The sequence below is a fragment of the Peromyscus eremicus genome, chromosome 7, assembly GCF_949786415.1.
Source record: "Peromyscus eremicus chromosome 7, PerEre_H2_v1, whole genome shotgun sequence".
In the NCBI taxonomy this organism is placed as follows: domain Eukaryota; kingdom Metazoa; phylum Chordata; class Mammalia; order Rodentia; family Cricetidae; genus Peromyscus; species Peromyscus eremicus.
In genome coordinates this window covers 89,326,673-89,340,632 of record NC_081422.1, presented here as the reverse complement: position 1 = coordinate 89,340,632, position 13,960 = coordinate 89,326,673, and the positions used below count along the sequence as shown (strand labels likewise).

Below are 13,960 nucleotides of genomic sequence, written 5' to 3'. Positions count from 1 at the left end.
TGCCCACATTGAGTTGTGATGAGACTACCATTAATCACCAGTTTGGGCACCAAAGGCTTCCAACAATGTAGTTGAGCAGGAGAGCCCAGGTTGCTGCTCTGAGGCCAACCTTGACCCCAATGGTCTCTTTGTGTGTACTCTCTAGCACCCCACCCTCCTGAAGAGCCCAGAATGCAAGTGAGGTGCTGAGTGGAAAGCCCTTGGTACTGTGCATGGCTCTTGCTCATCTTCATTAAATCGTCCTTTGTGTGGTTCTACCGATTCTCGTAGTTTTGAGAAAAAATTTTATAATATATGTACTTTTACATGCCATGTAAAAGTAAAACAGAAATATGAGCCCTAGTGGTTTGTTTTATTGCTAAATAATAAGCTATACCTGAATACTGGGTATCAACTGCATAGGAATGGGGACTCTCATGGCTAGATTCCTGAGAGGCTACCTCACTAGTCAATCAAACCCTCCCTTAGATGTTACTCTCGAAAGCATTTGTATATATGGTGAAATGTACAGTCAGTCAATTCTAAGTAAAATAAATTACCCAGTGGGCCTCCTGTAATTAGTTGCACAGCCTTGAAACCAGAATGGAGGTTTCTCTGCAGGATTCTTCCTCAAGATCACAGCATTAACACCTGCCCTAGCTTCCAGGCTGAGAGTGTGCCCTTCAAATTATGTACTTGTTAGCTTCCACAACTGTACAAACCAGCTCCTTGAAATGGGTCTCTATATGCACACATGCATACATAGTTTCCTTTCAGAAATTGCTTCTGTTTCGCTGGAGAACTCTATCTAATTCAGTGTCTGCAGGCTCATTTATTTATTTTTATCAAAAATTCCCTTTTTATGGTGCTAGGGGTCAAACCCGGGGCCTTTCATATTAGGCAAGGGACCTATCACTGAACTACCTTTGCAATCTGTCACAAATACTTGGTAGAAGGCTGAGGCTGGATGGTAGCAAGTTCAAGGTCTGCCTGGGTTATAGAATGAGTTCAAGACCTGCATGGGCAACTTAGCAAGATGCTATCTCAAAACAGAAAATTAAGGAGGGAGCATATATCGCTCATGGCTAGCATATGCAAGGCCCTGGGTTTAAACTCTCAGTACTACAAAAATAAACAAGAATTCTTTATGCTGCTTCAACCATGCGATGGGATCTTACAGAAAGGAAGTATCAATAGCACCACACCATACGGTGCATTTCTGTCAGCATCCTAAAATTTCCTTTGGTCAAGGATAGGTAACCTGACTCCAGTGGGGGACTGTCCCTACTTTGGCAATGACTAGCATGGCCTAACCTCTCAGGGTCACAGGGAACATCAACAGGGTTCTAAGTGAACAACAGAGTGAATGTAAATGCCAAATTCATAACTAGATTTAGAGTGTTACAGCTGGTGTGGGAATCTTGCATACCTTCTTCATGACTAATGGTCCTGCTGGGTTGTAAGCTTCGTAGAGTCTTTTTCCATTCCATCATTTTATCTATTTATCTATTTATCTATCTATCTATCTATCTATCTATCTATCTATCTATCTATCTATCTATCTATCTATCTATCTATCTATTTATTTTTTGTTTTTTTGAGACAGGGTTTCTCTGTGTAGCTTTGTTCCTTTCCTGGATCTTGCTCTGTAGACCAGGCTGGCCATGAACTCACAAAGATCTGCCTGCCTCTGCCTCCCGAGTGCTGGGATTAAAGGCATGTACCACCACTGCCTGGCCATCATTTATATTTATATTTTTAGACAAGTTATGAATTTGGCATTTATATTCACTCTGTTGTTCACTTAGAACCCTGTTGATGTTCCCTGTGACCCTAATAGGTTAGGCCATGCTAGTTATTGCCAAAGTAGGGACAGTCTCCCACTGGAGTCAGGTTACCTATCCTTGACCAAAGGAAATTTTAGGATTCTGATAGAAATGCACTGTATGGTGCAGAGATAGTGATACTTCCTTTCTGTAAGATCCCATCACATGGTTGAACCATACTCATAACTTGTCTAAAAATATAGCTATATGATGAGGTCACAGAGTAAAACTGGTTGGCATGCTCCTCTCCAGGTAAAATTCGGACCTTAACTAGGACACAAAACCTCTGTTGTCTATGAGAAAATATATTTGTGCAAGGATGGCTGCACTGCAGTTTCTAGAATGAACGCACGGGAGGACAAATTGCAACGCGGAGAGACATTACACAGAGGATAAATCTGCTTCCATTTCTACTAGGCTGTCCTTAATCGTATGGAAATAAACCTTTGGTGGAAAGTGAGATTAAAAACTGTGACATCATCTAAATTTAGAGCCGCTGCTCCAAGCTAAAAACTTGAGTGGGCTCCAAATTTCATTTTCTTGTCACCTAATTTTTCTACTTTCTCCTTTTTCTTTGTTGTAACGCTTCCTCACAGCACTTTCGCAATTTGGAGGAAGAAAATAAAAACCTCTTACCAAGTCTCTGATTTCCTATTTCCTCGCCGTGTATTTCATTAGGTGTTTTCTTCAGTCATTTCTTATACCTTCCTATAAATTTGGTTATCAGAGATTGAAATCAAAGGCAGGAGCCAATCCTGTTTCTAGAAGGAAAGTCCAGAAGGAGTATAAACCTGGAGTCACCTGCCAAGCACAAATTCCCCTAGAGACCAGGATGGCTCCAGGTTGCTAATGAGACCAAGGCAAGAGCTTGCTAATGACCAAGATGCATTGCTCTTTGTAGGGTGGTAACCTGCACTGCCTACGCAAACACAGAACCAAAAGTGAGGGAAGACATCTGGCCACAGACAGCAGAGAGATGTGTTTAAGCAGAACTAAGCTCCAAGCCCTGCCCTCCACAGCACCACGTGATGCCAGAGCACTCCAGGGATGTTTTCTAATTCACATGCAAACATGCTCTCACTCACCTCTGCGCATCTTCAGTTGGCTTCACTTCCTTCTTAATCCTCCTTTCCAACTTCCAGTCCTTCTCTAATCTGTGTTTCTTTCATTCCTGATGTGAATTTACAATATTTCTTGCCTCCTTGTCCCTTTCCCTCATAGCCTCTCCTCCGTCACCTGTTTGCTGAGTTCTATCACACTTCCACACTTTCTCTCATCTTAACTCCCCTTCTCCTCTTGACATGTTGTGGTTTTAATCATTGCTTTGGGTTTTCATCCCAGTGGCTGGCTTTTTCTTACTGAATGGAGAGAGATTTTGTCACTACAGAAAATCAGCAAAGACCCAACACATTCAGTTCACAATGCAACTGTCTGTGTTCCTCCAGCGTAGTGCTACTGACTGGATTAGCCATGGGCTGCTTGCTTCTACAGGGCAAAGCACTTCAGCCTGATTTTTCAGCCCTCAAACTCACATGGCAGGGCATGTCTGAGCTGCTGCATTCCCCACTGATGGCTAGAATTGTAAAAAAAAAAAAAAAATGCTTTTCAGAGGAAAGCCCTTACCTAAGTGTTCCTGAGGGGCAAACAGAGCAATGCTATTTTATACTATGAGGAACCAGACTTGTAGTCCTCAGTCTGGTCATTTCTACTCCTACCCCATTTTTTTTACACAGGAAACAAAGGTATACAGTGGACTCCCGGGAGGTGCATGTAGCTCGGTCCTGCCCACACCCATCAGAACAGTCCAAGCCTGCAGAGGCCACTGAGACTGTTCAGTGAAGCAAGTCTCTGGCTAACCCAACTGGAAGTAAGACCGTTATATAGGAGAACAAAATAGATAAGTTCTTCAGGACCACTTGGTTTTGTTATCTGACATTAGAAAATACCCAATCACCACAGAAACATCACGTACACTTTACACGGGGATTTCACTTTGCTTTTTCAACACTCCACAACTGTTTACCTGGTTTTAGATTTTGAACTCAATCCTTGGTGTAAGGTTGCCTGTGGATGCACTTTACCTTTGTATGCTCCTCAGGATGTAGGCCCCATTCCTCCATGATGAGGGTGCAGAGTAATCTGCCCCCAGGAGGACCCGCCAGCTTGTCATTAGAAAGGATACTTGTGATCAAATCCATACCACATCCTGAAGAGCTGTGCACTCTCTGTCTTTGTCAGGTTTTTATCCAACTTATTTGCTTCCTGGAGAGAGACCATAGAAAATGGTACATCTTAAATACGTGTCAAACCAAATCCAATTTAACTACATTTCTAAAGAAACTTTTTTTTTTTTTCAAAAAAGTCTAGTCATGTTGATCTTAATGGTGAAAGAATTTTCAAATTAGCTCAGAGATTTTACTATGTGGATGAGACTTTTTGGTACAATTCAGCATTCTCTTTCTTAATCATCAATTTTATTAAATAGCTAAGAGATATCACTTTTGGACACCAGTGAAAATGGTATTTCTGTCACATTGTTGTTGTGAGAATTTTGCAGTCCATTTAAATCTAGGTGACATTTATTTACAGATTACCAAGAAATCACTAGAGAAGTAACAGCCTAATGATCATCACACTGGTTTTCATTCATTTTCTTTTTGGTAGATCACTATTAAAGACTGTGACTGGTTTTTGATGCCTTTCTGTTAGGATTAGGAACAGTTCAAAGAGATGTTCTTGATGGGAAGCCAATAAAAACTGTAGGTACACTTGTTTCTCCCCACCCTACAAGCACCAGAACATCAGGGAGAAGGAAATAAAGACAAAAGAGAATGACCATGTATTTGAGGCATCATGTCAGAGTGAAGGACGAAATGTGGAAACAGGAAAGAAGGTAACTGGAAAGTTTTGTGCTAACAATGCTTGCACCATGGCAAGATGGATCTTCAGGAGCGTTTTGATGCCTGAATATTCCATTCTGCATATTAAGGAAAGTGAATTCCAATCAATCTCAATTGTGATGGCTGCTCACACTGGGCTTAGTATGGGCTTTTTGCTTTGTCTGGGCCCAGAATTTCCACTTCAAACTATACTATGACTTGGCTGATCAGCAGTAAAGTGAGCATTGTTCTGATGCACGATGACTCATGGAAGACCATGGACACCCACCCGCTACACTGAAGTCAGCCCTCCTCAAGCCCAGCTTGACTTGATTTCATTGTATTTAACTCGTTTCTTGCTCTTCCCAGCCAGCTCCATTATTGATAATGATGAATAGCTATGCTTTGCTCTGTGAAATGTCTGCCAGCGAATGTTACAGCTCCAAGAAATGGGAACACAGGAACGGTAAGTGTGTCCCATTGTTATTTACCATTTACCTTTTGTAGAAAATGGTACAGCAGAGACTCACATGGAAACCAAACCCAAACCCATCGTCCTTCTGTCTTAAGATCTCTAACATTTCAAAATTGAAAGCTTCCTACATGATGCTCCTTGAAATACCACTGTTCCTGTGATACTGATAGAAATTCCATGGCAAACAATGAGGATAGATAGGCTAGACAGTTCCTTAAAGGGTTCCTTAACACCCCAACGTTCCAACCTTTTGTTTTTTGTTTTGTTTTTGAGACAGCACCTCACTATGTAGTTCTGGCTATTCTGGAACTTGCTGTGTAGACCAGGCTGGTTCAAACTCAAACTCATGGAGAACCACCTGCCTCTGCCTCCTGAGTGCTGGGGTTAAAGACCTGGTGCCACCACCTTCTAACCTTTTATAATGACCATTGAAAAAAAATCTTCAAGAGGGTAATGTGTTCACATCCACTGGACTATAGACCTCATTTTCCATTCCCAATCTTTCCATGAGAGCCTGTTGTCTCTCATGGGCACTATGAGGTCTCTGCTCTGTAAATGATGAAATGCCATGCTTTGGTCTCAAGAGTTAGAATTTCTTCCTATCTCTCTCTAAAGGAAACATAGTCATCTAGCTTGGTCTCCCCATGCTTTCTCTCTGTAGCTATGTTTACCCAACAATGGCATCAGAACAACTGCTTCATACTGCAATTTCTGCACCATGAAGCAACCTGGGCAAGCTATTTATGAGCCTCTATTGCTCACAGCATGGCAGGGTGGCATGCTCAGCTACCAGAGCAAAACTTCTCACAAAAAACTGGAAAACCAGACTAGTTAAAAAAGCTCTGCACAGAATGTGGAGACTTTCTCCTCAGGGTCTCCTTTTCTTTTTCCTTAGGAACAAGGACTTTGGAGTTTTACCCATCAACAGGCATGGGTGATTTCAGTAGCTGGTTGCATCTACTATTCACAAAATAGTTACTGAGTAAAGTTGACAAAAGGGAGTGTTGGGACCCCTCCCCTCTTTTAGAAAGAAAGGGTGGGTGTTGAGGTGGTAAGCTTGGATAGCATTTGGAGGCTCAGCTGCCAGCCTTCAACAGCCTAGCTGAGTGCTTTGAAATAATGACAGTTCCTAGCTATTGAAGGCTCGTTAACTTCCAGGCAGCATGCTAGTCACATTATTCAGCCATTAATTTTTCCAATCGTTATTTTTCAATTTTCACCACAATCCATCTAGGTTGGTTGAGGTCTAGTTATTTTGTACTCAAGGACCTAGAGACACATAGAGAAGGAAAGATGTGAGTACAAAGTCACACAGTTAGCAAGAAACAGCAGTGATTTGAGCCTAGGATTGAATTGCTGGACTCCGAAGATGATGTTTCCTCCAAGGGTCTCATATTTAAACCATAGAAAGCACAGCCATTCTCTAATGGACAACATAATTTCATAGTTTTCTTTTCCTCTCTCTCTCTTCTTTTCTTCCTTCCTCAGACTCTTTCATAGGCTGACCTCAAACAACATCCTCCTGCCTCAACCTCATGAATGCTAGGATCATAGCATACTCAGTGTGACTTACAGTTTCTTAATTGTAAAATTAATTGAGGAAATTAGATTGTTTGGTCTCTAAGGAACTAAAACCATTTGGAATTACTAATTTGTATTACTGGCCACTCTTAAAAGCAGTGGATGCTTCTTGAGCACAATGCCAATCAATGTCAAACAATATCCTAAATGATTTTTGCATTTTGTAGATTCTGATAACTAGTCATGAAAGTGTGCTCTGTCATTACCTCCATTTTAAAAACAAGGAACCCAAGGTGAGTGGGGAACATGGAGATTTCTAAGCACCCTTTAAGTGCCCCAGAAGCAGGAATTTTTTCATCCAGATAGAGCTCTGAGGTGTAAACAGGAAGCCAATGGGGGCAAAAGGGGTCTCTGAGAAGGAAGACAAAGTCAGGACACTGAAATGCTTATGGAGACAGAGAGGGAACAGCTATATACAACTTAGGCTCTTGGGCATTCTTTTCAAGGATTTTCTATAATCTTAGAAATTCTCCTCTCTGTCTTTCCTCTTTCTCCCCCTTTTTGTTTCGCTTCCTAAGGATACAGAATTGGAACTTATAAGCACTCCTGAGAGGACATATTTCTGGAAAAACTTCTACAGATTTTTTTTCTCAGTCAGCTGAAGGGTGCAATATGTAATTAAAAACAACCTTTATTTTAGTTGAGTGACTGGAGATGTTATTCATCTCACTTTGTAAAGAAGTAAATGGAGTTCTAATTCTAATAAAACAGGGTTGGAATGTGTTTTCCCAGGTGGGAAAACTCCACTGATGACTAAGAATTGACTGTTTTGCTGATCCTAGTTAAAAATTTCAATATGTATCTTAAACATCTGTTGGCCCAGATCTGGATCCATTCATTTATTTCCCTGGAGTTATTGATGACTTAATAACTTGGTTATGAAAGGCCATTAATAAACGAGCAGAAATAAATGAGTTAGTCCGGTGTGTGTTCTGCTCGTGTAGTGGGGCCTAAAGATAAAGGTGCCAAGGGAAGGCCACAGTGGAATGGGGAAGGCAGCTGATAAGACAGCATGGCAAGCAGGCCCTTAGAAGGGTCCTAATGTGCAGAGGACAGGAGGGGCATCAATCTATCTGCATTATTCTGAAACAGAGATCAACACAGGCTTCAAGGAGAACGGATGTGAGCGGTCATCTGGAGGAGGATGGAGCTACAGTTCCATGGTGTTTTTCTTTCTCACTAACAATGGTTGTTCTCTATTAAGTTTCTTTATTCCAGAGAAGCGGTACGCATTTTAGAACATGCATAGGATACAACATATCCTCACCTTTTCTACTCCCAGATGAATTCTTAAATGTTCCCAAGACCAAGATTTGGACTCTCTTCCATTGAATAACAATGATACACTCACCAACTCAGAGCCTCAGGTTTCCCAGCTCTGCATGGGAACTGGAAATTCAAGAGTGTTGAATTGTACCTTTTATTTGTACCTTGCTACGTCTAAGAAGCAGGATGATGGATGTATATGGAATTTCTGGCTCCTTTATTATCTTCTGTTTCTGGGAACATTTAAAAATGGCTAGGCAATCTGATCTTTCTCCCACCCCCACTCCCCCACTCTTTGAACAAGGGAACAGAGTAAAGATTGGGAAATGACTGGGCACAGCAGGAAGTGGATAGTTTTCTTTTTTACTGAGCCCCTATGTATGGCACCACTCTGAGAGGAGAAATTATGATGGTCTTCTCTATTTTGGGTTTATTTGGACTGGTGAAGGAAAAACCAAAGGCTCTGGCCAGAAACCTATAAAAACCAGACACAGAAGCAAGGAAGGATGGTCTGCTGCATGGGCTCCAAAGAAAAGCACTAAGAAACGTGAAGGCTTCCCCCCAATACTGTGAAAATGGAGCTTTCCCTGACTGGACTGGGAACTGCCGCTGGTACCTACTGGGGCTGGTGCTCATTTCAGATGGGTGTGTGAAGGAGTGTTTTCCTTTCTCTTTCTCAGTATTTCATATTCAATACTAATGTCAGTAGAAGTTAAGATTATTAAATGGATTCTGAAATTATTTCAACAATGATAGGAGGCCCCATCTGGGTTCCCAAGTTGCTTTTCGGTGGTCCATATAAATGGAATTGGCTTTTGGTACTTTGCCTTATCACTTCCATCCAGATGAAGAGTCTTATGTGGTAATCTCAAATTTATGCCTTGATTTACTAATTACTAAGGAGAGAACCAATTTTTGTGCTCTAAAGGGAAAGATTACAGGATTCTGAAGGGGGGGTCATAGCATAACTGAAGGGCAAATGGAAAACTTTTGAAGTTACCTTTTAAAAGGTCAACCATTAATTCTTAGTCTTCACATAGAAACACTTTATGCAAATGTTCTCACCATCTCTATTCCCAAATAATTCTTAAATGTTTCAAATAAGGGAATCAGGAAATGTATGTGTAAGAAGAGAACATGGAAGCAGATAACTATCAGGAGATGGGCAAAACTCTAATAAGATGCTTCCCAGGTATCTTCATAGATCCATAGGTAGCCCGTACTTCCAGCTTCAGGGTTAGCTGCCAAGGAGCGGGCCTGGTCCATATGACTTGGGCTGGTAACATGTATATAAATACAGGGAAGATAAATTGTTTGGCTTTTGGCTGAGGAAAATGCAATATTGGTTTTTAAATGGATACCTACAAATTCTTTGATTCTACTTTCCTTAAAAGGTAGAGCCTAATCTCCCTCAACACTGTGTGCAGTATTTACTTAAAAACTCGTATCTCGTGACGAAAATGTACTATACAAGTGGGGTGATGGTATGCCATGCTCACGATTCACTCATAAAAGGGTGCGAGGACTCCCTCTTTGTTTCCTTTTTTAAATTGCCTGCTCTGAGAAGCTGGCTGTCCAGTGAGGACTCTGTAGCAGGCCTGTGGAGTACTCCGTGTGTTACCACAGAGTCTTCTACAGCCAGAAAGAAACTGGGGGCCTCTGACCACAGTCAGACGTGGATTCTCTGGATCCAGATGTCTTCCAAAGACAATCACTCCAGCTGACATCTTGTCTGAGACCTCATGGGAGACCCTGAGTGGAAATACTCAGTTAAGTTGCTTTCAAATTCTTGACCCATAAAACCTTTGAACTAATAAACACATTGCTCTAAGTCATTATGTAGCAGTAGGGAGTGAGTACTAACTAGCTCACACTCTAGTGTAAATTATAGATAGAAAAGGTACTCACAGGAATTGAAAAATGTAATAAATGATGATGCCTGCATTTGCATAGTTCTTTACAGAGTATTTTTTCCTTTTACCAAATAACTTATTTGTAAGTTAGAAGATTTATCTTCCCTATGAACAGTCTATCAAAAACTAATCATGGGTCCAAAATGACCATATTACAAATTGAAGACTGAGGACAAAGACAAAACAGAAACAAAAACAAAAATAAAAGACAAATGAATGAAAGAACTTAAAGAGAGGAGTGTGTTCACACCATGTCATTTTTCTTGTTCCGCAGTACTCTTACCTGATACCTGATTTATAGCATGGTTTAGTTGGTATGATAACCCTTTTATATAACTGTATCCACATGCACTCACACACCATAACGGAAAATGCATCTTACAAAACAAGATCCTGGCTCAAGCTTCCCTCAAATAGGCTAATATACCCCCAGAAACAAAATTACCACAATAAAGCTAAGAGTTGCACATTCAGACACATGGCCCCATTGTATTGCATTCTGCATGCATCTGAAACAAAGTGAAAGGAAACAATGTTCCTTTCCCTATAAAATGACTTCAAAAATCACTTTTGGAATATGCAATGGTGTGTCATGTGGGGTGACTGGTACCTCAGTCATAATAGACTCAATGATTGGGTAATAGGCAGCAGAGAACAACAGGGTAAGCTATAGATAAAATAGCAACGAAAATGAAACACCTGAATTGGCAATCCATAGAAACAGAGCTTGAAATAACTTGGGTATTAGAATTAATATGCAAAGGCTTTAAAACAGCTATAAAAAAACATGCTGGAGAATTTAAATACACTGAGGTAATAAGTACAAAATGAAGGCCTCAGAAGAAAAAATGTGAGCTATTAAAAAAAAAAGAAGAAAGAAGGAAAAAAGGGAGATTCCAGAACAAAGGGTTATAAGATCTCAAAAGAAAACCTGACAGTATTGGCTTAAGGGCTGAAGAGATGCACTGTAAACACTGGCAGTGAACTTGAAAAGAGATAAAGAATCCAACATGTAGAACACAGTGAAATTAGGATTGGAATCACAGGAAAGTGCCTAAGTGACATAAGAAAAGTGTATAAAGTGGCTTAACAACTCCATGACTGGAATGCATGAAGGGAACAGGCAACACAGAAACCAGAATGTTTGAGAAGACAACAGGTGAATTTTATAAACTTGACTGAAAGCATCTACAGGGACTTCTAAAAAGCTCAGTGAATCTGAATTAGGATAAATTTAAAGAACAACAAACCATAGTCAAACTTCTACAACTGAAAATAAGAAATTAAATTAAAACAGATCAAATTATGTCCAGCAAAAAAATAATAAATTCTACTAATGTTTCATGGAAAAAATAAAGGCGTGAAGGCAAGAGAATACAATTTCCAAAGTGTTTAAAGAAATTGAATTCTATATTCAGAGAATATTCTGAAGTATATGAGGCAATATTGGTCAAACAATGAAGGAGAAACAGGCAATTTCTAGTGGGGGCAAGCTGCGTCAGTAGCTGGTAAAATGAGTAGGTTAAAAGAAAGAATTAATCTGACATAGTTGACGTTTTGTGTGCGTGTGTGTGGTGCATATATATTTGCATGACTATGAGAACATGTGCATGTGAATATGCACACATGAATGTATGAAGGGCAGAAGTTGATGACTTTTAAACTCTCTACCTTGCCGGGCGGTGGTGGTGCACGCCTTTAATCCCAGCACTTGGGAGGCAGAGGCAGGCGGATCTCTGTGAGTTCGAGGCCAGCCTGGGCTACAGAGTGAGTTCCAGGAAAGGTGTAAAGCTACACAGAGAAACCCTGTCTGGAAAAAACAAAAATAAATGAATGAATAAATGAATGAATAAATAAATAAATAAAATAAACTCTCTACCTTATTTTCTGAGACAGGGTCTCTCACTGAACCTGAAATTCATTGATTCATCAAGGCTGGTTGGCTAATAACAGTGATCCACCTGTTACTGCTTCCCTGCACTGGAGTTATAGACATATATCCCTGTGCCTGGCTTTTTATGTGGGTGCTGGGGACCTGAAACAAGGCACTCATGTTTTCTGAGCAAGCACCTTACCAACTGAGACATCTCCTTACCCAGCCTTTTATTTTGAGAGAGACTCTCATGCTATATAGCCAAGGATGACTTTGAATTTCTAATCCTTCTGCCACCACCCCTTAGGTGCTTGAATTACAAGCATGTAACACCAATTCCAAGCTTGTGCAGCACTGCAGAACGAAGGTATGCCTTTAGGCATGCACTTCAACAACTGACCTACATCCTCTCCCCCAATGATTGACACTTTTGTAATATTATACCAACTATATCTTGCAGTTGTTGGGTGTGCTATTAAAACAGTTGCTAGAAGACACATCTTTTCCACATGGAAGTGTTTACCAAGATGAACCAATCATAATTATAAAATAAAGCCAACCATGTTAAAAGACTTAAATCTTATCTATTATAAAATTGAAACTCTTTACTCAAATGGCAGATCAATTATGTTAGAGATCCCAATTTCTCAACTCTCCCCATGTTACTGGCTTTCCAATGAAACCTGACAGTACTTTACACCAAAGAAGAGTTGCCTATTCATCTACCTACTTTCTAGGATATTCTTCAAACTCTCTCTGGTGAATAGAATACAGCAAGCAGTGCCACAATATTCGAACTGAGGCTAGCCCTAAGAAATATTGCATGCTTTATCTTATATTCTTGCCCTCCATCTTTGCCAGTACAATGGTGTGTCCAAGTAGCACATAACAGTGGGACTCCTGTTGCACACCTCTTAGTGTGTTACCCAGCATTAATGTGGTAACAGATAACCACACAAGCTGGCCTGCCTCTAAGTCTTCCAGATGCATAGTCTCTAATGTTCCCTGTGGCTCTTACAGCAGTAGAGCATCATTACCACTTATCACACAGGCTGTGGATGCTCCTTCCTCTGGGATTTTGTCCCATCTGGAATGTCCTTCTTTTAGACCTCCATGGGAACAGGAGTTTTAGACAGGCAGCCCTTGCAAGGAGGAATTAAGTAGCAGAGGATAATGGGGGGAGGTTGTGGACCCTACTCCACTATAACTGAAGGTTGACACACCGTAGAGAGGACTTCCTAGACAATGGAACAAGGTTTTTGGCTTAGTGGGTATAGGGGAAGGGAGGATTCCATATTGAGATAATCAAGTAAAAGGTGAGGACTATTCTCTAGGGCTTTGAAATGAGGATTTGCTTATATTCTTGGTAAAACTGAGAAGTTAGACTGGCTGGGAAAGTGATCACTTCAGTGTCAATGGGAAGGGAGACTGTATATAGACTAGGCAAGTGCCCATGGAGGACTGCCAGGATAGAATGGCTTTGGCTTTCAGTCCTGGCTCAACACATCACGGGTTGGTTATCTTGGGGAAGGCTCCTTCTTAAAACTTTCATCTTTTCTCTTTAATATAGGGCTATAACAATAGATACCCTGATTGGGCAAAGTAAAAATTAAAGATGATTTAAATCTTATATATAAAAAGTGTAAAAAAAAATTGCTCCTTAAGTTGTACCTTCCACCTCCCTCTGCTTCCTCATTATTATTCCTGCTTTCTGGAGCATGAAATTAAAGAATCTGCTGGTAAGAAAAATATGTGGATGTTGGCCCTATATGTAAAAATGTTAGTGGGGAGTGTGCTTCTGGGTGTGTATGACACAGTTGAGTATAATAAACAAAAATTCCAGAGTTAGCCAAGGGAAAACCTAAGGAATTTGCTTAGGGATAGTCATCTTAATTTTATCAAGGCAGTTTTAGTTACAATGTAGCATTAAAAAGTCACATCTAGGCCATATCAGTTTCTGAGCCTCGTATACTATTCCTGAAACACTTGCTGGGTGTTGTGTGGAATTTGCATCCCATGAAACCAATGCCTACTGTACAGACTCCAGGAATGAGACAAGTGCAGAAGACATTCGCTGTTAAGTGTGATGACTGGAAGTGGAGTCCATGGTTCTGTTCTTGTAACTGAATTAGGAGTACTTGACAATATAAACAATGGTAAGTCTTATG

General features: G+C 40.6%; 1 protein-coding gene across 1 annotated transcript in view; it reads right to left on the bottom strand.

The window, feature by feature from the left end:
- Slc9a9 (solute carrier family 9 member A9) overlaps positions 1–13,960 on the bottom strand; it is a 549,322-nt gene that overhangs the window by 98,113 nt on the left and 437,249 nt on the right. Inside the window, exon 14 of the mRNA XM_059268372.1 lies at positions 3,988–4,063. Coding sequence (XP_059124355.1) covers positions 3,988–4,063 — 76 coding nt within the window. The remainder of the gene's footprint in view (positions 1–3,987; positions 4,064–13,960) is intronic.